This window comes from Gopherus flavomarginatus, chromosome 5 (assembly GCF_025201925.1).
Source record: "Gopherus flavomarginatus isolate rGopFla2 chromosome 5, rGopFla2.mat.asm, whole genome shotgun sequence".
Lineage (NCBI taxonomy): Eukaryota > Metazoa > Chordata > Testudines > Testudinidae > Gopherus > Gopherus flavomarginatus.
In genome coordinates, this window is record NC_066621.1 from 149,472,069 (window position 1) to 149,494,174 (window position 22,106).

The window sequence follows — 22,106 nt, forward strand, 5'->3', positions numbered from 1 at the left end:
ATGATACCTCACAAGGCATATTTTGTACAAAGGTTATTACAATAGTGTCTCAGGTGTGAATACAGGGGTGCGTTCGGTCACTCTGTATGTGTGTGAACTATATTTACCTACTTTCATTCTTACAGTTGGTATTTATAGCCACACCACATGCCCTATTGAGATGCATGTACTTCAAAAAGAGAAAAAAGTGGGGAACTGTTCCACATTTTACCTCCCCGAATTCTCAGGGCCCCCCAGAGACTGAAGATGGTATGATCCAGAGTATGCTGTCATACAATGTTTGAAGGGATTAAGAAGACTAAGTAGCAGTCATCGTTTGTCACTTTATGTAAGGTACATTCAGTACTTTTTTTCCAAGGCCCAGGGCTCAACTAAACAATCCTCTCCTTTCCCCGCCCACCCCCCTTCCCGTGTAAGTTATTTTTAACAAAGTGTCTCAAATCACCACTCTCAAGGGCTCTCCACTTTCATCCCGGAGCATTTAACAGGCGGTTAGATGTGATTCCTCTGGAGAGGGAGGTGTTTGGCATATGCTTTGTTTGGTATTGTTGGGGGAGCAAAGTGGTTGCAAGACTTTTCTGCTAAATAGAGCCCACTGTGAACCTGAGGCTCCTTTTACTTACCTCACCCTGACCCAGGAACAGTCCCACAAAAGTCACTGGGGTAGAGCCAGCGACAGAGAGAGGTGAATCGGGACCTGTGGGTAAAATTGAGAAATGGTGCATCCTTTTATATAGTACAAAAGCATCTGCCTCAATTAAATCCCTGTATGCTAACTTGGACTCTGGTCCAACAATCCATTGAGATCAATAGAAAAACGTACAGTAACTTCAGTGGGCTTTGGATCAGGCCATTAGACACTCTAAGCCCTAATGACACCTGCTCCATTGACGTCTAACTGGGATGCTTGCACAGCATGGAACTGGAACTTAGACTTTCTTCCGGCTCCTATGTTTGCAAACACACCTACATAGACACAGGAGCTGGCCAATGTAATTATGACCAAGGGAGTGTGTAAGAGGAGCTAACATCGACCACCAAACACGTCACTTCTGAATATGGTCCATTATCTTTAAAACATCAATTCTAGAAAGGAAGAATGGACAGTACTGCCTCAATTCACTGGTATAGAATTAACTGCCTCTCTTTGGACACACAACAGAATTTAAAATAGACCCTAACTGATTAAGCAGCATCATGTCAGTGGTCCTGAATCATTAGCAGTAGCGAGTGTTGTAGGGTACCAGCTGCAGTATGTACTCTGGCTTAGGAAGAAAGGTGACAGGGCTGTAGTTCAGACTGTCTGCAAATGTGGTCAGTAGTTCAAACATCATTTTTTGTTTTGTTTTGTACAGAGCTTTCACTATTGGCACCTTCCATTGAATAATTCATGTGGAATGTACATTGCCAGAGAGTCTCTTCAAAAACTAAGTCAGAGGTAGCTTCTAAAGCTCCTTTTCTCTTCTTTGTTGTAAATCATATCTAATCTCTCCTGTCTATAAAGAGAGACGATCAAAATATCCTTGAATTTAGATCAATGACGTCTTTATCAGAGCTAAGTCTGTTTCAGTGGATTTGTCCAAGGTTTTTAGCTTTCCCAAAGCTTGTTACATTTTTATTAGAATCAACAGAACAAGACTTTCAATCTGTAGTACTTGTCTGGCCCACATCTCCATAGTATTTGAGCACTTCACAATTCATAATGTATTTACCCTCGCAGCATCCCTGTGAAGTAGAGTATTGCTATTATTCCCATTGTACAGATGGAAAACCAAAGGCACAGAAAGATTAAGTGACTTGCCCAAGGTCACACAGGAAGGCTGTCATGGAACAGGGGATCCAACTCAGGTCTCCCAAGTCCTAGGCTAATGCCTTAACCACTGGACGACCATCTGTGTGTACCTTGTAAGCAGTGGACAAAAGCATCTGCAAATATTTGTTTGAATGCGCAAACAAATTTTGATTCAGTATTGTTCGTGACACTTCATGTGCTTGTTGGGTCAAGTTAACCCATGCAGCAGGCCAGCGCAAGACTAACATACTGCCATGTCCCATGCTAACTGCTGCCATGCCAAAATAGGCCTTGAAAGTGGAATTTTAGTGGTGTCTAGACCTTGAACAGGGGGAAATTTCACTTTACTAGCACAAATACTGGTGGGATGTGAATGATTAGCTCGAATGAGCAAATATTTGTGAAAAACCAGTTTTGAAATTCTCACTATGTTGATCAGACATAAGTTACACACAGTTCTGCTCCCTGATTGGATAGCTTGCCATATATTACTAACCCACACTTCTCAAACTGTGACTGTTACAGTCAGACATGCAAGTCAAAATCAATGCTTTCTTGGGTAGTTACCTTAGTTACACACAAATTACATATTTCAGAGTGTTAGCCGTGTTAGTCTGTATCAGCAAAAACAATGAGGAGTCCTTGTGGCACCTTATTTTAATGACAGTTGCATAAAATACATTATATAAATTATAAATTATGCCTGGAATTTTCAATAAATCTCATTGCTGACCTAACTCTGCTCCCACTGAAGTCAATGGTTCAGACTCCCCATTGAGTTTGGCTGACACTGTGAGTCTGAGAATCCCTCCCTTGCATGTTTAGTTCTAGTATGCTCAGTTTGAGCAATCTGAAGACAAAGAATTATTCAGTGCAGCAATTTGTAAATGCAATCCATCGAAGTGTCACAATCTGTTCAGACACTTTGTGAGCAGGAATTAGACAAAACTAGTTTAATACATTATCAGAAATTATTTGCTAATCTCTAAAAGATTTAAATGACAGTCACTGGTGTTCTCAAGGTAGATTTCATTTTCATGTGAAGATACTATCTTTAAAGTTCCCCTTTTAAGATCAGGACAGAATACTAATATTTTATGAATAATTATGTATAATAGAGGCTATATTCACATATATAATCAATGGTAGCTAAACAAACTGCACCTGCTGTAAGAACAGTTATCAGTGTTACTTTCCATATTTGTATATTCAAAATAATTGGACAGCACATGCTTTTTTAATCACAACACTTCTGTCATTTTCCCCTTTGTAATTCACTATAATCCACAAGTTAATGACAGGAAATTACTTTGAAAATCCCAGTCAGTGAAAGGGCAAGAACAACAAGTGTTACTCATGTAATAGCAAATAAACTGTCCTAGGGCATCGCCACATGTTCACATGCTGTTCAGTTCAAAAATGCTGTGCACGCCGGTGGACTTCATGGTCTCCAAAGTCTGAAGTCAGCTCATCTACATGGGACTGTCGAGGCCTTTTGCTGGGCCACTTTTATTATTTATTAGTAACTAGAGCACATACTTAAATACATTGCTGAACTGGGGCCTATTTTAACAACAGATGGTCAGTGCATAAGGCAAATAGTGATCCATGTCTCAACATACGTGTGTCCTAGAAGACATACTAGTATTGTTTTGAAGAGTGAGAGAATGAAGCAAACTTTAATATTCTTTGCAAGTAGGGATTAGAATGTTATACTATCCTCTCCCCTGTGGAAGTATCAACCTCCGTGATAAGAATTGTTAAAAATATTCTTACATTAATTGCTGCTTTAGAGATGTTCAGTTGTTGTTCTTTTACAAGGAAGTAGGTCATTCTATTCATGAGATTCCTACTGCAATGTAATTATTGTGAAAAACAGATAACAAATGGGTTTTGTGCTTAACTTGAATTAAGGCAAATTTAGCATAATTAAAGCTCTAACAAGCTATATTTATGTGTATATATCTACGACTTCCAGCTAAATCTTCAAAATATGCATTGAATTTTATTTTGGACCTAAAACTTTTCCAATACAAGTTTGAGAATTTATCAGACTCTTACTGCATCTAGCATAGGAAACTGGAATGGACAAATAATAGCTTAGTTAATTAAGAAGCTCAGTTTTTTTATTACTTTATGCAACTTTAGCAGAATTTACTTGAAGATTTGCCATATTTTTTTCAATATTTTTGTTTTTTAAATAGAATTTTCCCATGCAATGGCATTGGTCAGATATCACCTGCTTTCTCTTTCATTTTCTGCTCAGTGAAATATAAGGAGATGTCACAGGGTCAATCCTCATGGCTTGGCAGTCCACAGCTGGGCCACTTCTTCAGTGGCTAGTGGGGGGGCCCAGGCCCGCTCACTACTCAGGCTCCAGCCCAAGGAACCTACAAACAGCAGCTTCCTGCTGCATCTTCCTTCCTGCTCATTGTCTCTATTCCCTGGGCCACTTCCCTGCAGCCTCAGTTGCTTATGCTGCTGCCTCCAACTCCTTTGCCCTCTTCCCAGGGCCTTGAGCCCTGTAAGTCCTGGCAGCCCATCAGGAGCTCTCCCTAGCTCCCCTGGTCCGTGCTAGCACCTGCCCGTCCCCAGGTGCTGGTCTCTCTGTAGCCCTCTAGGAAGCCAGTCTTTTCTCTAGGGCTCCTAGCAGCAGACTAACTCTCTCTGCTCTGCAGCTTCCTTTTATATGGGCTGACTGGGCCCTGATTGGCTGGTCCAGCCACCGACCTAATTGTCTGCAGCCGCCACCCTAATTGGCTGTTTTCCCTGCAGCCCCTCCTTTGGCTGCCTGCTGCTCATCCTCCCTAGGCTGGTTTTAACCCTCTGAGGGCCAGTGCAGGGCGCATGAGGCTTAGGGTAGTATTTCTCCTTGACATGCAAGTGAAAGTTACAGTTTAGTTTTACATGTAGTAGCACAATGCAGGGAGTAGAGACCTATGCTTTTCTCTCCGTATTTCCCTTGCTTAACTTAATATTCAAAAGGAAATCCAATTCAAAGCAAGCACTTCTTAAAGGCTGTTGAAGACCCGTGAATGGGGCTGGAGAAGAAGGCATCTGGGTATAGGGGTGTGTGTGTGTGTAAGTCACAGGGTGTATCTGCCTCTACTCCAGCCCACTGGCGTAAGTTAGAACAGTTCAGTTAGATACTGTATATGCCTCTTTCTGATCTAAACAACAGTGTGACCGTGTACTTGTCGATTGCCACATTTCTTCCATGGCTGTATTTCAAAGTATGTGTGTGAGACTTTGTTCCCTGTATTTGTTTAGATATGGAAGATGCTATGTTAACAGAAGGTATTATTGATTATTAAATGGGCACTATCCAAATTGATCCAAACCTTTAAAATTGGCTTCGTTTAGTTTAGTAGTCATGACAGGATTTGGGCTGGATCTCATTTCTTCTCACCCAGTTTGTCTATCCCTATTTTTATCTGACAGATTTAAAGGCCATTCACTTCTGTCCCCATTGCTATACCCTCTCACGCACCCGTGTAGGCCTGGCACAAGCAATGAAAGAAAACAGAAGTTAACGAATGACTAAGCATGAATTCATATGCTAGTAAATATTAGTAAACAAGGCTGCAGCTGCAAAGTCATCACACATGACCCTTAATATTTCTTTATCTACTACCTGCTGGTTATTTACAAGGTCATTTGTGAATTTCATGCTTTGTCCATTGTTAACCTCTGTTTCGTTACTTCTGTTTTCTTTGTTAATGCAAGGCCTATAACCCATAACATTCTGATGCTCTAAGCCTCCTTAGACTGTCTTGTAAAAGTGCTTTCAGTAGTGCTCTTTTAATATGCCAGTAGGCACACATTAATACTGCATGTGAAATCTTTGCAGTGATGCCCTATAGGGAGGTATCCTTTATAAATCAGGTCTCTCTCCATGAAGGAAATGTGTCAGATTACATTTGGGATCTGATGTAGCTTGGGGAAAGTATTACCTGAAAGAACACCCATCCATCCAAAATTATGAACAGATCTAATCTTTTCCACAGTGAAAAGTGGATCCTTGACTACTGTTTAAAACATAATCGCTGTACATTGATAAAAAAACTGTTTTTCAGTAGCCCACTGCCTCTTACGTATGAGAGAGACATCCATATAAAACGATGGCAGATGTCCCAAAGGCTAAGCATTTTGTCTTCGATGCCCTGTGGCTGAATCTAGCAGTGCCAGTAGAATTAATAAATACTGCTCCCACTGTTAATCTCTTTCAGTTCTTTGCGATTATCTTGATGTTTAACTCCATAGTGCATGACATGAAGCAGGGTTTAATTTTTTGGTATGACATGAGTTATCTTAACTCTGAAACTCTCCACTGGTGATAGCATGACATTTAAATGCATTTGTAACTAAACCAGAAATCCCTTGGGAGGATACTCCCAGTTCCAATAAGGTCCCATGACTGACCTAATGAAGGCCCGGATTGGTGTATTGCTCCACGTGGGACTGCATGTACTCCATTCCCTAGAAAAGAGTGTAACAAAAGTCACAAATCCAGCTGCCATAGCAATGAACCTACAACTGGACAGCTCGTCTAGGAGTCACCAAACAGCCCAGTGCTGGTGCAGCACCATGGAGAGCTCCTTGGATGTCCCTTTGCCCACACAGCAGTACAAGTCTGCAAAGTATTTTGAGTCCTCTCACCAGCACCCAGCATTCCCGTGGCTGCTAGTTCAGTGCCTTCAGTGGTAGCAAGAGCAGACTGGCTAGTGTAGAATGTTCACCAGTGGCCACAGGTGTTTTAACCACCATGTCTTCTAGGCTTACTCTGAGCAATGGTAAGTAATACGGTGCTGAATGCACCAGTAGCTGGTCTCCACTCGTGCTCCCACCATTTCTGCGATTAGTAAAACTGAACTAGTGGGTACAACAGTGGGAAACATTGGGGGAGAGGGAAGAAGACTGGAGCAGGCCCCTTCCCTAAGGGGCCACATTTCAAGAGCTGTGTGCACCAGCTAGTCCCACATAAGCCTGCATGACCTTCCTGTAATTGGGTAAAAACCGGGAACTATCTAGTTTGTGCATGTACAGATGACTTGCATTTGCGGAGGTGAGCAGCTGGCTCAGAAAATAGCTTCCCTTTAGTCTGATAGGTGGGTCTTTGGTGACTCCAACCTTCCTGGGGCTGAGACTTGAACTGGGGGCACAAGGGTCTGAAATCAGTAGCTCTGCTATTTCAGCCAAAGGCAAGTATCTAACTCATGTCACTAGTGGCTGCGCCCCTGTCTGCTTTGCTGGTTTCTTGTCACAAGAGGGCTCAGCAACCTCCATTTGTTGCCAGTTAACGTGCTGGGAGCACAATTTCAATCCAGTAGAAATCTGAAGAAACTTCTCTATAATGTCTTAAATTAATTCAGTCACAGAAGCAATGCAGTAGCTGAGCAGTCCTCATTCCTCTCACATGTTCCTTCTACAGCAGTTGTGCAGTATTCATGAGTTTCTCAGCAGTCCCTAGATAGGAGGGGATTTCTTTTTTTGTAACAGGGACCTGGAGTAGAGACTAGCTGATATGAGCATCTTAAAGGCAGAATACAACTAGTGGAGAACAGGAATAATAGACCATTCGGAGACTGTTTTCAACGTGTGCTTTTCAAACATGGATTCCCCTGTATTGTCAGAAGGCAGGGCCAGTTTTGTTTGCCATGGATGGCCAAAACTGTGACTTGACTAGATTCTGTTTTTGAATGCCTCTCTTGGTTATTTATTATTACATTTTAATAATAATAATAATTAATAATGAATAATGACTTGTGTAACATTGCAAACATACACAACACTTGGCAAAATCTTACAGAGTAAGACACATTTCCTGCTCTGCAGACTCTTCAATCTAAGGGACAAATTGTGCCCTTTCTCCTTTGTGGGTGTGTGCAGAGTTGTAGGGACTGAGCAGATTTCTCCAGGGCAGATGCCGGCAGACTGCCTCAGGGAGCATGCTGAATAGTGCTCCTGAAACCAGCTGGTGAAAGGTGTAGCGTATGTCCCTTCCAGCACCAGAGGCCAGCAGGTGGGCAGTGGGGACTCTGACCTGTCTCCACTCACACTACAATACTCAGGGGATGCTAGGTCAACATCCTGTCTTGATCACACATAGCTGGAGTAAGAAGACACTTGAAATGCTCTCTCATTCTAGTGTACCCACTCGGGACAAGCCAGAATGCAGCCCTATGCGTAAGAGCTGTCTGTGAACCCAATGGGAAAAGGAGTTTTCAGTCTCCAAGATAAATGTACCCTTTTACGGAGAAAAGAATCCTTCTGCACAGGAGAGTTCAACAGAAGCAGTCAGCCACACTGCCTGGAGAATCTACAATCGACCACTCACCAGCAGATTTTTCCCCATTGCAAACTCTATACACATGCTGGGAACTGAACACGGAACATTAATCTTTATCTTCTTTTCTTTTTCCCTCTTGAGTCCAGTGAGGCCCGGATCATGCAAAACGATGCCAGTTCATCTCTCATCAAGCAGCATTTGTTAATGTTTCTTTTCTGGCAGATTTGCTGCATTCTGTCTACTTAATAACTGAGAAAATATGAAACCTAATGAAAATGTTATCCATCTGTCAGGCTTATTGTGGCTATTTGTAAACAGCCTTGTTACTTATGTTATATTAATTAGATACAAATTATGACTGCAATTCATATATTTCTCTCTTCCTTATTTTTTAGTGAGAAGCTGGATGGAAAAGCTAAAAGATAAGGTAGGAAGCTCTGTATTTCCCGTGTTTGATTGTAAAGACAATTACGTTTGGATGTTTGGAAAAAAGAAGTCTAGACCAGTGAAGTTATTTTGGGGGAGTTCTGTGGGTCACTGAGATCTGGCTGGATAGCTTCTCTTTCATCTCCTTCCATCTCCTGATTGGTGAGAGGGAGGGAGCATTTCTCTTTCCATTCCTGGCTGCTGGAAAGGCTGACATTTTTTTTCTCTCTGTTTCCTTCTTGTCTCCCTGGAGGCCTGAGAAGGGATCTCAGTAGCTCTGCTCTGTGGGAGTAGCACTGCCCTCAGGCAGGGAGGGTGCCTGTGCCTAGTGCTGTTTGCTCTACCTAAGATTGAGGTGCCATACCCCCACGAACATGCACTTCTAAAGCATAGGGGGAGTGTGACTGTTTTTAGGATATGATAGTGTGTGTTCCCTTGTCCTAGTGCAGCACCCTTCCTTGGTACCACTCACGTGCCTGTTCTAAACCCCTGTCCTTTGGATTGCTGCCTGACCTTCCTCCTCTTTCCTTTCCGGCCTGACCTCTGTTGTGAATCCCTCTCCCAGCACCGTGTAAGGGTACATCGATACTGTGTCTACTCTGTAATTGGACATCCACGGCTGGCCCTGCCAGCTGACATGAGCTCGCAGGGTTCAGGCTGCGGGGCTGTTTCACTGCAGTGTAGACCTATGGGCCTGGGCTGCAGCCAGCACTCTGGAACCCTCTCACGTCTGAGAGAGCGAGAGAGTCTGCATGAGAGAGAGCACAAGAGAGAGTGTGTGCGTGCAAGAGAGTGCGTCTGTGCGAGACAGTGAGAGAAAGCAAGTGCACGTGCGAGAGAGCACATGCACACATAAGAGAGAGGGTGCGTGTGCGTGCAAGAGAGAGTGTGTGTTTGAGAGAGAGCACGCGCGTGCAAGAGAGAGTGAGAGAGAGTGTGCGTGCGAGACAGCGAGAGAGGGTGTGCAAGCAAAACAGCAAGAGAAGGCATGCGCGTGAGACAACCCGAGAGCACGTGTGAATGAGAGAGAGTGCACGTGCGAGTGAGAGAGATGGTGTGTGTGCTAGTGAGCGAGTGTGAGAGAGGGCGTGCATGCGAGAGAGAGAGAGGGTGAGTGTGCAAGCGCGAGAGCACACGAGAGAAAGAGCATGAGAGAGAGAGAGCGTGCACACCATGCGGCTGCTGCTGGCTCCGTGTTCAAGAGGAGCTGCAGCTGCCCAGAAAAGCCAAGAGCAGGTTGTGGGAGCAACGAAAACACCAGTGGAACCCGGTGTTTTGTTCACTTCCCTGGAGAGTTGTCAGTGGCTTCCAGGAGGACCTGTTGCACTAACCGCAGGGTGAGACTCAGCTTCTCAGGCATTGCCCAGGGAGAAATACAAATTTCGTAATGTTGTGAAGCTATTGCAATGTTATTTTATTGACAACAAAGAAACGGAAGCCAAAGAAGAATAAATCAGGTGGCTCCTGGGCTTTAAAACATATTTTGTGACTCACTAGGGCTTAGAACCCATTTTAGTAAGATTAGAACAAAAGCTCTCAGGGCCTGGACTGATGATCAGAAGGGGAAAATAACACTGATCCCTGAGTCCTAGCAGTTCCACCCACCCCCACCCAGCACCACCTACCCAAGCCCGTCAATATTATAGGGGAGAAGGGATCAGGATGGCGGTTTTCCTGGAATGGTGCATATGAGGGAATTAAGGTGAGTTTCTACCTGTCCTGTGTTGAGATGCTTGTCTGCCTGTACTAGCAAGGAGGTCCAGTGTGGAGCTTTTAGGAAAGCATCTTAGTCTAGAACTCAGCCAGTCCACCACAAAAGACTCAGGATTGCGGGGAGGGAGAAAACCATCTTCATGATGAAAACAAAGACCAAGACTGAGTGTCCTGAGTGACTGTGGCATGCACACAAATGTGTCGTCTGCTATTGCCAAAGCTACCCCAGTACATTGCACTGACTTGGTGTCATTTTTCTTCTCACCGAGTGCATCTTTCCTTTTTCTCCTCCTGGCACTTCCCTCTCCAGCTTTTTCCTTTCCCTGTTGCAGATGCCTGTGTGCTTTGCAATTTCAGATTGGAATTACTCTGTTCTTTATCATATCGACTGAGCCTGTTGCAAGGCTGGTGCCATATTTGATTACTGTGCCCCCACCCAGGCTTTACTGCTGTTGTTCCTGTGTAAAAAAAATCGGTTAGCATCCACATTACGGCAGGATTTGCCTCAGATTCACAGACATCCCAGGGGATGGGAATTATACTGGGGCTGATTTTTTTTTCATGCTACTTTATATTATCTAGTAACACTTTGTTCCAGATCAAAAAAAATAAACACCCCAAAATAAAATGCTAAATAAAACCACTCACTCACCTTCTTGCATCCTTTTTCCTATTGAGATTCCTAGAAAGATTTAGGCTTAATATTTTCTCTTCTCTGCTCAGGACTGCATTCCTGAACCCCTTACTGCTTCCTGTCCCAGTTCTCCACCAGCCCATCTGATCTTTGATGGCTCAGGCCCTGGGCCGAAGGGAGCGTGCCGTGGTTCTGTGTGAATGCTGCATGGAACTGCTTTGGGAGGCAGGGAGCATGTAAATGAGCCATCCTTGCAACCCTGTCTCTGTCCTCTCTTCAAGGGCTGTGGAAATGCCACAGGGGATGCGCAGACAAGGGGTCCCTAAACTGATGTCCCCTTTCCTCTTCGGTGGGGGGGTGGAGGTTAGATATCATAGGAGTGTCTTCCCCCTCTTCCAAATGTCATGAGGGAGGTTCTTTGCCCCAGCTAGCTCTATCCCACTTGCAGCCAACATGTAGAGTGATGCCCCGTGTGGCCTCTTTAAGGTCCTATGTTGTTGGCCCTTCCCAGCCCTGTGGAGTCAGGCAGGCCCTATTCAGGTGCAGAACCTGCCAAACATCACCTTGATGGGAGCAGTCAGGTTCCACCCCCGGGGCTGGGGGCAGAGGAGTGGCCACACTGCTGCCACTAAAGTGGGGTTTCCCATTGAGTATGCATGCAGCGCTCCACAGGCTAGGGTGGGAGGGAGTAGGGCCAGGATTTAGCCCATACTGCAGGCATTTGGTTACAGGACCCTGACACAATTGCACGAGGAAGCTCTAGAAAGGAGCACAGATTTGCTAGGATCATGGCTGGCTAGAGAATCAAGTTTCTGACACAGAACAAACACAGATTTCTGGATTGGAAACCGTGCCTGGGCTAATGCTAACAGCAAGCGTTTCAACCTCCCCTCGCAGTCTGCACTCACAGCAAAGTTCCAGGAATAGAAATGCCCATAGTGTATTAATTAGGTCACACAATTAAGGCACCTTAATTAACTCTGAAATTTAGCCATTCAACTGTATTCTTCCTAACCTCCTTTTGCAGTAAGTTTAAAGCAGGCAGCTGTCTTTCCTGTTGAGTGAGGCTACATTTTCAAAGAATGCACGTGCAGCATGCAGTAATGTGCCATTAAAGAACCAGTGAATGCAAACAAACAGCAAACACATTCCTCACGCCTTGGGATTCAGGGATAAAGCTGTTACTATGGGAAAAGCCCTGTACCAGACAGACAAGGTGGGTGAGGTAATATCCTTTATTGGACCCTCACCCACTTTGTCTTTAATATCCTGGGACCAACATGGCTACATTCCGGTGACCGTTCTGATAGAGCCATGATATTAAGAGGAGTTTATGATGTGGCCAATGTATAAATCAGCTTTCACTAACAACTTCTTTCTCAGGGGAGAGTATGTATTTTCAGTCTCCAGATTGAAATCCAAAGGCAATGCTTGCCGAATTGCCTTTTTTCCACTTAGTGTTTTATGGAAAAAAAGCAGTTATGGTTATAAAGCACGTGTCAGATTTTTCTAGCTCAGGGGTGGGCAAACTTTTTGGCCCGAGGGCCTTATCTGGGTATGGAGATTGTATGGCGGGCCATGAATGCTCATGAAATTGGTGGTTGGGGTGTGGGAGGGGGTGAGGGCTCTGGGTGGGGGTGCAGGCTCTGGGGTGGGGCCAGAAATGAGGAGTTCAGGGTGCGGGAGGGGACTCTGGACTGAGGCAGGGGGTTGGGATGCAGGGGGAAGGTGAGGGCTCTGTCGGGGGGTGCAGGCTCTGGGGTGGGGCTGGGGATCAGGGGTTGGGAGTGTAGGAGGGTGCTCCGGGCTGGGACTGAGGGGTTTGGCTGGTGGGAGGGGGATCAGGACTGGGGCAGAGCGGTGGGATACAGGAGGGCGTCAGGGTGCAGGTCCCAGGTGGCGCTCTCCTCAAGCAGCTCCCAGAAGCAGCACCACGTCCCCTCTACGGCTCCTACACAGAGGCGCGGCCAGGTGGCTCTGTGTGCCGCCCCGTCCGCAGGCACCGCTCTGCAGCTCCCATTGGCCGTGGTTCCTGGCCAATGGGAGCTGTGGGAGCAGTGCTTGGGGCAGGGGCAGTGTGCGGAGCCCCCTGGCTACCCGTACGCATAGGAGCCGGAGAGGGGACATGCTGCTGCTTCTAGGAGCAGTGCAGAGTGGGGCAAGCCCCTGACCCGACTCCCCGGCTGGAGCTCAAGAGCTGGATTAAAATGTCTGAGGGCCGGATGCCGGCCTCTGAATTGTGCATGCATCCATCTATATGTGTCAAAACCATTTTGGTCACTTACCCTTGCATTTGTGTGTGCATATATGGAAGGGTAAGGCTCTGTGTGTGCGATGCCAGAGCTGTTTGCACGTGCAACTGTTGGGTGCATCCAAACCATAGGAGCACTAAAAATGTGGGTTAACTTTCATTTTAAACAGTAAAACGTAAAACAACACACATTTTTAAAAAAGTGTTTTTGTAAATCTAGAAGTTATTTCCAAAATATTCTTTTTTTTTTTTCTTTTTTTTTTTTTTGGTTACTGACCATTTCCCTGATTATAAACTCCCAGGCAATGCAAATTTTCTTGTAAGCAATAGTGAATTTAAATCAGGTTATCCTTGCTGCATTTCTCATGGCGAGTGTTTTCTTCTTGGCTAAGTTACATGTTATGTCTCAGCAAGGATGACCAGATGTCCCGATTTTATAGGGACATTCCTGATTTTCGGGTCTTTTTCTTATACAGGCTCCTATTACTCCCCACCCCATCCCGATTTTTCACATTTGCTGTCTGGTCACCCTAGTCTCAGCTGTGATAACAGCATTCCCTTAATAGCACTGTACTGCCCACTTAAATTATGCAGCAGGAAATTCACCCCTCCTTACAAACAGGCAGGGTAATTTGGCTTTGTGCATGAAAGCAAGCGGGAGTGGGTTGGAGTTGGGCATTTACCCTCTTTCCCCAATCTGTGGGCACAGTCTGGGGCTGCAGTACAACTCCTCTACTACCACTATTTCAGCAGCTGGGCTGGAATAGCATCCCTCTGGGCAGGAAATCTTGGGCCACTGGATCAGTTTAAACATAGGTCCCGTCGCCGCCCTGTTATGTCCACAGCACCTCCCTCCCCATTGGCCTGTCTGAAGCTAGTACAGAGACGTCCTCTGGGGCAAAATTTTTCAGCCAAAACATTGTCTTGGTGGAAAAAGCCGATTCAGGTTGCCCAGACTATTTACCAAATTCGTGTTGATTTCGGTGACTTATTTCAGTTGGGGAAAAAAATCATAAGTTTTGTTTTGACACTTTGGATCCAAAGCAACTTTTTGTTCCAAAATTACCTTCAATTTTATTTTTAAAACAAGGTGGGGAGACTTGAAATCAAAACAAAACACTCTAGTTGAAGCATTTTTTCCTGACCTTTTGATTGGTCCTAAATTTTGAAAATGTTCAATTTTGGGTTGACCTGAAACAATTTTTCTCCCCAGGATTTCCAGCAAACTGAAAAATCCATTGTTTGTCCATCTTTCGTAGGCAGTGCAGAGACTCCCTGCCGATGCCAATATGGCCCCCATCGATGTGGTGTTCTCCTTATTACAGAATGGAGAGCTTGTATTTAACAGCCTAATTATTTGTACAGAGGTATTAGCCCAGCAGTGAGCGCCTGCATCAAGCCAGTGTGTCTTGCTCTCTGCAGTCCAGAACCCCGCCTTCCAAAATGGAGGATGACCATTATTCTCTTCAGCCATATGTTTGCACGACAGCCACTCCACACACTCGTGTGCACTCACATCCCCCGACATCCTTGTCCAACAGCTATTCCTCACACACGCGCATGTGCGCGCACACAGGCACAGACCCACCCTGGCAGATAAGTGGGACAGAAGGCCTTTGGGTGGAGGGTGACGTTAGCCTTGGCTGAGTGGGACTACAGTTTCAAAAAATGCATTTTAAGCACACGGCAGCGCACAATTAACCACGCACCAGGGAGTGCAAAGAAATGGCCGTGGTTCCATAAGAGAACTGAAGCTCCTGGCCAGTTGTTCCCTACTCTGAGTTCACATAAGCCCAGACCCTTTTATTTCTGTGCTCTGATTTAGGCACACCTCATTTCAGGGGTGTGGTGTTCAACATGCAATGGGACTGCTGTCATGCCCGTCTAGGCACACAATTAGTTATAGACATACAACACACAGGCTTTTTTCTCTCCCCCACTCAGTCACCTGGTAGCAGTGACACTGCGCAATCGGCCCACAGCATTTGCAATCCAGTGCCTCGTTTATTTCCTTTCTTAAGAGTACGGAACTGTGGTAACTCTTGTCAAATCCTGCGTTTTTCATTGCGACGACTGTCCCTGTGCAGCCATTGGAGCAAAGTTGGTTACAGGCTGGGACTGAGCGAAGAGTCAGTCCAACTCTAAACTCCAGCCAGCCTTAAAAAGGCAAGGGGCAGATTCACACTGCTGTACGCGATGATGTCAGTGGAGTAGCAGCCACGTATGCCAGTATGACTCCATGAGTGCATACGTGGCTGCACTCAGCCAGGGCTAACGTCACCCTCTACCCAAAGGCCTTCAGTGTGAGTTTTTAATGGAACTTGACCCTTTAGAGGTTTGGCTCAGGCAGGGATTTAAAACACGTGAGGGGATTGATGTTGTCTGAAACTCATTTAGTCTGTCCCTAATCTTCAGACCCTGCAGTGCTGAACACAGTACAAACACCTCAATAGGCCAGGTATCATGCAAAGAGACTCATCTTAGGCAGTATAGCAAATTATCTTGCTTTCACTAAAAACTGATGTGGAGGGCTGATTTTCCTATATCTGCCTTCTGCAGCATTCTTACACTCTCCTCTGAAGCAGCTGGCTCTGGTTACTATTAGAATCAGGAACTGGAGTAGAAGGATCTCGGATCTGATCCAATCTGTCAGCTCCTATGTTCTTATGCAAAAACCAAGGCTGATAAACCTGTATATCTGAAGGCTAGACCATTTATTTTGTTGTGTCTCCATGCATTTTAAAAGGGATAATGATACCGCTCCTATAAAGCTCTTGGAGAGCTACTGATGAAAAGCACGATGTAAGAGCGAGGTGGTGTTATAAATAGTTCTGAGCCTTTCCCACTTTTTTCAGGGGTGGTTGCATTTGGGAACATACTGTAAAATGAAGCATAGAAATATACTGCGGTCTACACTAGTAGAAAAAGGACCACCTTGAATTGCTTGCCTCTTTAGTATTGCTATGATTGTCTCCTTTTCATGTAGGCGGGATACATGTCTGGGATGCTGGTCCCTGTGGGGGTTGGTATAGCTGGAGCCCTGTTTATCCTGGGAGCGCTCTACAGCATTAAGATCATGAATCGCCGAAGGAGAAACGGCTCCAAAAGGCATAAAAGAAAGGTACAGCACATGTAAAGAAAACCCAGATCTGCTCTCCTGACCACTCTCCTGTTCCTATTTCTGGTTCATAGAGTAAACACAAGCTAATTGTGGAGCATCTTTGTGTGTTTGGGTTGGACTGGACCACTGCTCTAGATTATGTTCATTATAGTGGGGGAGGGCGGGTGAAGGAATTGAAAGGTTTTGCCCCTGTAATTGAATCTGTGCAATGTTTCTTTCCTTTTCCTTAGCAGAGGGAATTTAACAGCATGCAGGATCGAGTAATGCTCTTAGCTGATAGCTCTGAAGATGAATTTTGAACCTGACTGCGGAGCCGTTGTGATTTCCAATGACTTTTTCGAGGGCAAGGGGAGAAGAAGGAAGGCGTTTGTGCTGCATCACTGCTATCAGCCACCACGTGCCACTGTGTAGCGGTTTTTACATCCTGGCAAAACAGGCATGTTGTATTCTAAATGTAATGCGCAATGATGTTTGTTTTTACACAGTAGTGAGATTACACATTCACACAGTGCACCTCATTGAAATGCAGAATACGTATTGTTACAGCTGGAGCCGATACTAATGGATGATGACTTTGTTTTGATCACAGTGTAATATTTTTGTTCCAGCTGATGGTAACTAATCATAATTATTGCTGTCACCTAATTTCAGGATGGGCACCTTCACCGAGAATGACTTCTGTCCAATTAGTTAACTGTAGATGTTATATTACCGGAGTTTACTAGAGTTTGTCAGTGCTAAAATTAGCTGTTCTGCTTAATTAACAAACTACACACTTGAACCCCTTCCCTTGTCAACAGGGAGACGCCCAAGTACAGTCCAATTATAGACATAATAATAGACTCATTTGTACATTCCTTGCCCCAATTTCCCTTGTCCTTTTAAAAAATCCTCCTTTTAACTGTGTTCCATGTTTAGGGAAAACATATGGAAATGACAACAAAACACAATTCATAGCCTAAATATTCAGTGCAGTTTTCATCAGCATTATAACAGCACAACAAATGCCACCGCCCGCACATTGACAAATGCTAAGATGCTCTTTGCATGAATCTCTTAGCTTTTATTCAGTGTGCCGCTGGAATATCAAGCAGGCAAAAGAAATGGGAATAGCAGGCTAGAGAATTTTCATCTTAAGGGGCTTGTCTGATTATTTGTTTGGCGTGGTTCATCTATCAAGCGGAGCTCTGCCCTCTTAGCGATGCTAGAGAAATAATAATCGAGCGTCGGTCTCTTTTCACAATTGGTAACTAACTCTTATAAGCGTCACAAACACCTGTGGCCCTCTGCACCATGGAAGGTGCAGAATGCTGTGGCTGTGTCCTGTCGTCTGATTGATCAGGAAAGCAGGTGGTGTGTGGGATGCAGTACAGAAGGCAAACGAAGCACAGGCTCCTGGTTCATGCAAAAGGAGCTCTCCTCTTGAGTGCTGAAGAGGACCTCACCTGTGGCTGACAGATTTTTTTGGACCAGATTCAGATCAGGTTTAGAAGTTGTGCCAGCACAAGGCTGCCGTGCATGTGACTGTAGATGGCTAGGCAGTCATGGCTGGGGTGCGGCTGGTTATAGATAGCAAAAGGCCCCATCAGTGGAGAAGGAGGTCAAGGCTGGGATACATATGGCCAAAAGGAAAGGTAGTCAGGGCTGCAGCATGTGTGGTTGTGGGTGGAATGGGGTCAGATTGGGAACATGGGGTCACAGGCCAGAAGGCAGCTGAGGCAGGAGTGAAGGCAGCCATAGATTAGGAAGTTGTTAGGATGGGGTGTGTGTGGCCATAGGTGGAAAGGCAATCAAGGCTGTAGTACATGCGGCCACAGGTGGCTGAGGCTGGAGGAAAGTGTCCTTACTGGTCATTTCATCAGCAAGCGTGAGCAGCATCAACATGTACAGTTGATCGCAAAATAACACAGTGAATTAGCAAAACATGTTTCTGGAACTGAACAGGAAAGAAGGGGCATTGCTGCTGAGCTGGTTGATTGGCTGGTTGTTTCAACCCAGAATATGTGCCATGTTTTGTTGTTGCGTTTTTAAAAATGCCCCTCATTTCCTCTGCTCTGGTGTGCCGTGAGATGGCTATTTCATTCTGCATCCATATTGCATGTATGCAAAAATCCTTATTCCCAAATTGGAAATTGCCCCTATTAGAGGGAACCTTGATTTAAGCTGCTACAAGTCGAGGACACAAGATGAGTCAGGTAAGGTCAGGAGGCTGCTCATTTATCTAGATCGATCCCTCTAAATCTTTGAAAAAAGTACGAGAGACGTGGTTGAATAGACAGAGTATGATTGAATTCTTTGTAAAGGTGAAAAGGGCTGGCTAATTGCCAAGATGCGACATTAGCAAAGCCCTGTAAGTTACGCCAATGAGGATGATACAGAAGTCAGAGGTACAGGGAGGCCTCACTTCTGCTCTGTCACCCTGCCTATACCCTCCACCCTGCGGGGGCCGGTAACATTTGAGTGTGTAAATTCTATTGTTGGCATGCACAGACGATAGTGATCAAACACTGCATGGGCACGTGATTGTGTGTGCAAAGCTGAGGTTTGTGCTTTGAAAATTGGACTGGCTGCTGACTGTGCAGGAAACAGCCCACATACCAACCAGCGTATACAGTGCGAATCAGAAAAATGGGATTCCTTCTCTGGGATAGTGAGAGCTCTCCCGCTGGAAACGGAAGGTCAGCGATCTGCAGAATGTCATGCACAAATGTGATGTTTAATAACAAGCAATGGAGTTTGCTCAGCCAAACCGAAGTACTTTGCAGTAGCTCTTTCCGTGTTATGGCAGTTTCCCTTGAGTGTGAAAGAAGGGACCAGCAGGATTTGAAATGCACCTATTGATGAGTCTTCCAATCTGACAACTCTGCATGGTGAGTCAGGGATTTCTCAACGAACACACGGAAAATAGAGGTGGACTAAGGCTAAACAGAGCCAGTTCCAACAAAATGTTGGGGTCCCCCTGGAGCGTGTCTTCCTTCAAGCACCCCCTGGGACAGACTTTCCCTCCCAGCACTCCAGATAGACTCTTGTCTTCCACCCCCGGGTCTTTGGTCTTCCTGCCTTGCTAGGCAGTCCCAGGTCTCCTGGCAGCAATCACCTGTTTGTTCTGTTGCCACTTGCTACTCTGCCGCTCACTGGTGCTCCCAGGTGTCTCTGTCCATGAGGTCTGGATCTCAAGTATCCTGCCTAAATCCATCCGGGAAACATATAGCAATTATTTAAATACAGTTTAAATCCAGCGGCAGGGTTGTTTGTTCTTATAACAAATGGTTAAAGCCTCTTTCCCTCAGAGCTCAGGATCAGTCCTAGCTAGGAGAAGCATTTCCTCTTGAAATGAATGCCCACTCTTTTCTTCTCTCTCTCTCTCTCTGAAGTTGCTTGGAGGAGGGGAAATGGTTTTGGGACGTTGCTACACTAACAAAATGAGGAGCTTTGACTTAACTACCTGTTCCAGCTGAGGCATCTGGTAACAGGGAAGTCTTTTCCTTTGGACTCTTTGAGGAGGTGGCAGGGCTTGTGGCCAGGTCTGATTGTGGAAGCGAAGCCTTCAGCAGAGTGACTTTCATCCCAGCTCAGCTTAATTACTGTTGTCTCAGCAAGAATCAGCTTTTAGCAGGCTGGGAACAAGAGACTATACAGGCAACGGCGGGATATTTGTTCAAACTGTTCTTCCATCTTAAAGGTGGAGGCGCAGGAAGAATGTATGGGCTAAGGGCATGAACCATTCTGCAGGAGTGAGCGTAACTGACTTAGGAGCAGCAAGGTTAGTAACTGGTCTCACTGGGCTCTTTGCCAGGGGCGATGCCCTGGAAGACAGCTCTGAGCTGGTAGTGGGAAGACGAGCTGCTGGGGCAGATGAGAATCAGAGGACTCGGGATGGCTCAGTGAGACCCAAAAGGCTGGGAATCAGCAGGGCTTTCTGCAATGACAGCCTCTGCATTGTGCTCCTGCTAGTGATTGTTCACACGGGGTAAGAGCAGTGTGGGCTCTGTGCAGTAGATGTCTAGCTTGTGTTGACTGAGCAGGAAAAGAGGAAGGGTGGGGGTGGGGGGAACCCAGTGCTAGGAGTGGCCGCACTGAAAGGAGGCCAGGGCCCCTCGGATGGGGATGTCAGCTTGCTGGATTGGAAAAGCTGCTAGTGAGCCACCCCAGCCTTTCACTGTTCTAATAAAGCCATAGTTTGGGAAGTGCTAACTTTGTACGCTCAACCATTTCTCTTTTTCCCCCACCGTCATTAAATTCATAAGAAATTAAAAGGAAGGCTGCCTGTGGAAACGATGAAGCCGCATTTAAATGAAACAGCTGCATTTCTCCCTTCTTGTCTGTCATGGTGTGTTTGACAGCCAAGAACAGCTCGGTAATATCACGGATTTTATTCAGTCCACCCTTGCCAGGCATGTGTGCTAACCACAGGGCTGTACCAGCTGTGCCTGAAGTAGGGTCTGACAGATAAATGCAAACGTCCCACTGGTTAAATAGCACTTAGGTGCAGGAACTAGGCATGCGGGAGGTGCTGCAGCACTCCCTGGCTTGAAGTGGTTTCCATTACATCGAGGGTTTGCAGTTTGGTTCCATGCCTCTCAGCACGCCCACTATACAAATTGTTGCAGCGCCCCTGCTTATGGTGCGACATGAGCTGCCGCAGCAGGAAATTCCAGGATCGCTGAGATGCACTACACTTCCTGGTCATGTTCAATGTCTGCCATTGTGGTCCATCTAGGGGCCCGGGTGCATCCTCTTGTGGAAAAATCCTGTGGGAAGCAGCAGAGGACCTGCAAAACTGTCAGGTGACACTCAAGAGGACCTGATCCAAAGCCCGATGAAGTCAATGGAAAGACACCCATTGACATCAAAGGGCTTTGAATGAGGCTCAGAGTTTCCAGCTAATCTGCCCCGCAGGGTGCTGGCGAGGAGGCAGGTGGCATAGCTTCCCATAGCATTTGAAGGGAAAGCCCCAGTCCGGCAGATGCAGGAACATCCACAGACATCAGCCATGCTTTTGTTCTGGGCCCCCTCGACATCATGACTCTCCCAGGAATGGGGCTGTCACTAGCCAGGCATGCACTCTCTGGGCAAAACCATCCTCTCAGGAGGGCTGCAGGCATGCAGCACAACATAATGCAGATTCTAGCAGCACTGGTATAGACAACTGCTTGGAGAGCCTCTCCTCTGATGAAGAGCATGCCACAAAATCCAGCTGCAACCTGGATCTTCCGATCCAGCTCCCGCTCTGCACAGACAAGTAGAGACAATGGCCAGGCCCATTGTTAGGCTGCCAGTGAAAATTGGAGCTGGCCCTCGGTATGCACGCACCATTTAACTGCGTATCCATTTAAGGCCTGATCCAAAGGCAGACAGTGGAAAGACTTCAGAGGATTTTAAAATTATTTCCCAGACAGCAGCCTGGGGTTCCCACCAGTAGCTAGACAAATCCGCTTGAAATAATCGGGATGCAGGCTGGGTGGGAATCGTGTCCTGTCAGGAGTAGGGTGCCCAGATAGCAAGTGTGAAAAATCAGGACGGGGTACAAGGTAATAGGTGCCTTTATAAGACAAAGCCCTGAATATGAGGACGTCTGGTCACCCTGTGTAACCTGAAACCTCCCATCTCTTAAGGCTTTCTTGATTTATTTTATGTATTAAAATAAATCACTTCTGGTTTTTTTTAAAACCTCTTTTTAAAAAATATAACAACCGCACTTGTTTTTGGCCCTACATTGCAACAGTGGACTGTCAGCCTCTGAAAATAGGGATGTATCATGAAAGTGTCAGCCCAGTCGTAACCACAGTGCAACGGTCCCTTTGCTTGGCACGAGGCAGGTAGCTTGCTTCTGTTACTCGCGGATGCCTGGTTAGGAATTTTATTCTAGCAAAAGCCACA

At 45.8% G+C, this 22,106-nt stretch overlaps 1 protein-coding gene across 1 annotated transcript in view; it reads left to right on the forward strand.

Annotated features, from left to right (window-relative positions):
- The window catches only part of ARMH4 (armadillo like helical domain containing 4), a 138,723-nt gene extending 117,218 nt beyond the window's left edge, over window positions 1–21,505 (forward strand). Inside the window, exons 6-8 of the mRNA XM_050952552.1 lie at window positions 8,477–8,508; window positions 16,092–16,226; window positions 16,457–21,505. Coding sequence (XP_050808509.1) covers window positions 8,477–8,508; window positions 16,092–16,226; window positions 16,457–16,525 — 236 coding nt within the window. The 3' untranslated portion in view covers window positions 16,526–21,505. The remainder of the gene's footprint in view (window positions 1–8,476; window positions 8,509–16,091; window positions 16,227–16,456) is intronic.
- The last annotated feature ends 601 nt before the right edge of the window (window positions 21,506–22,106 follow it).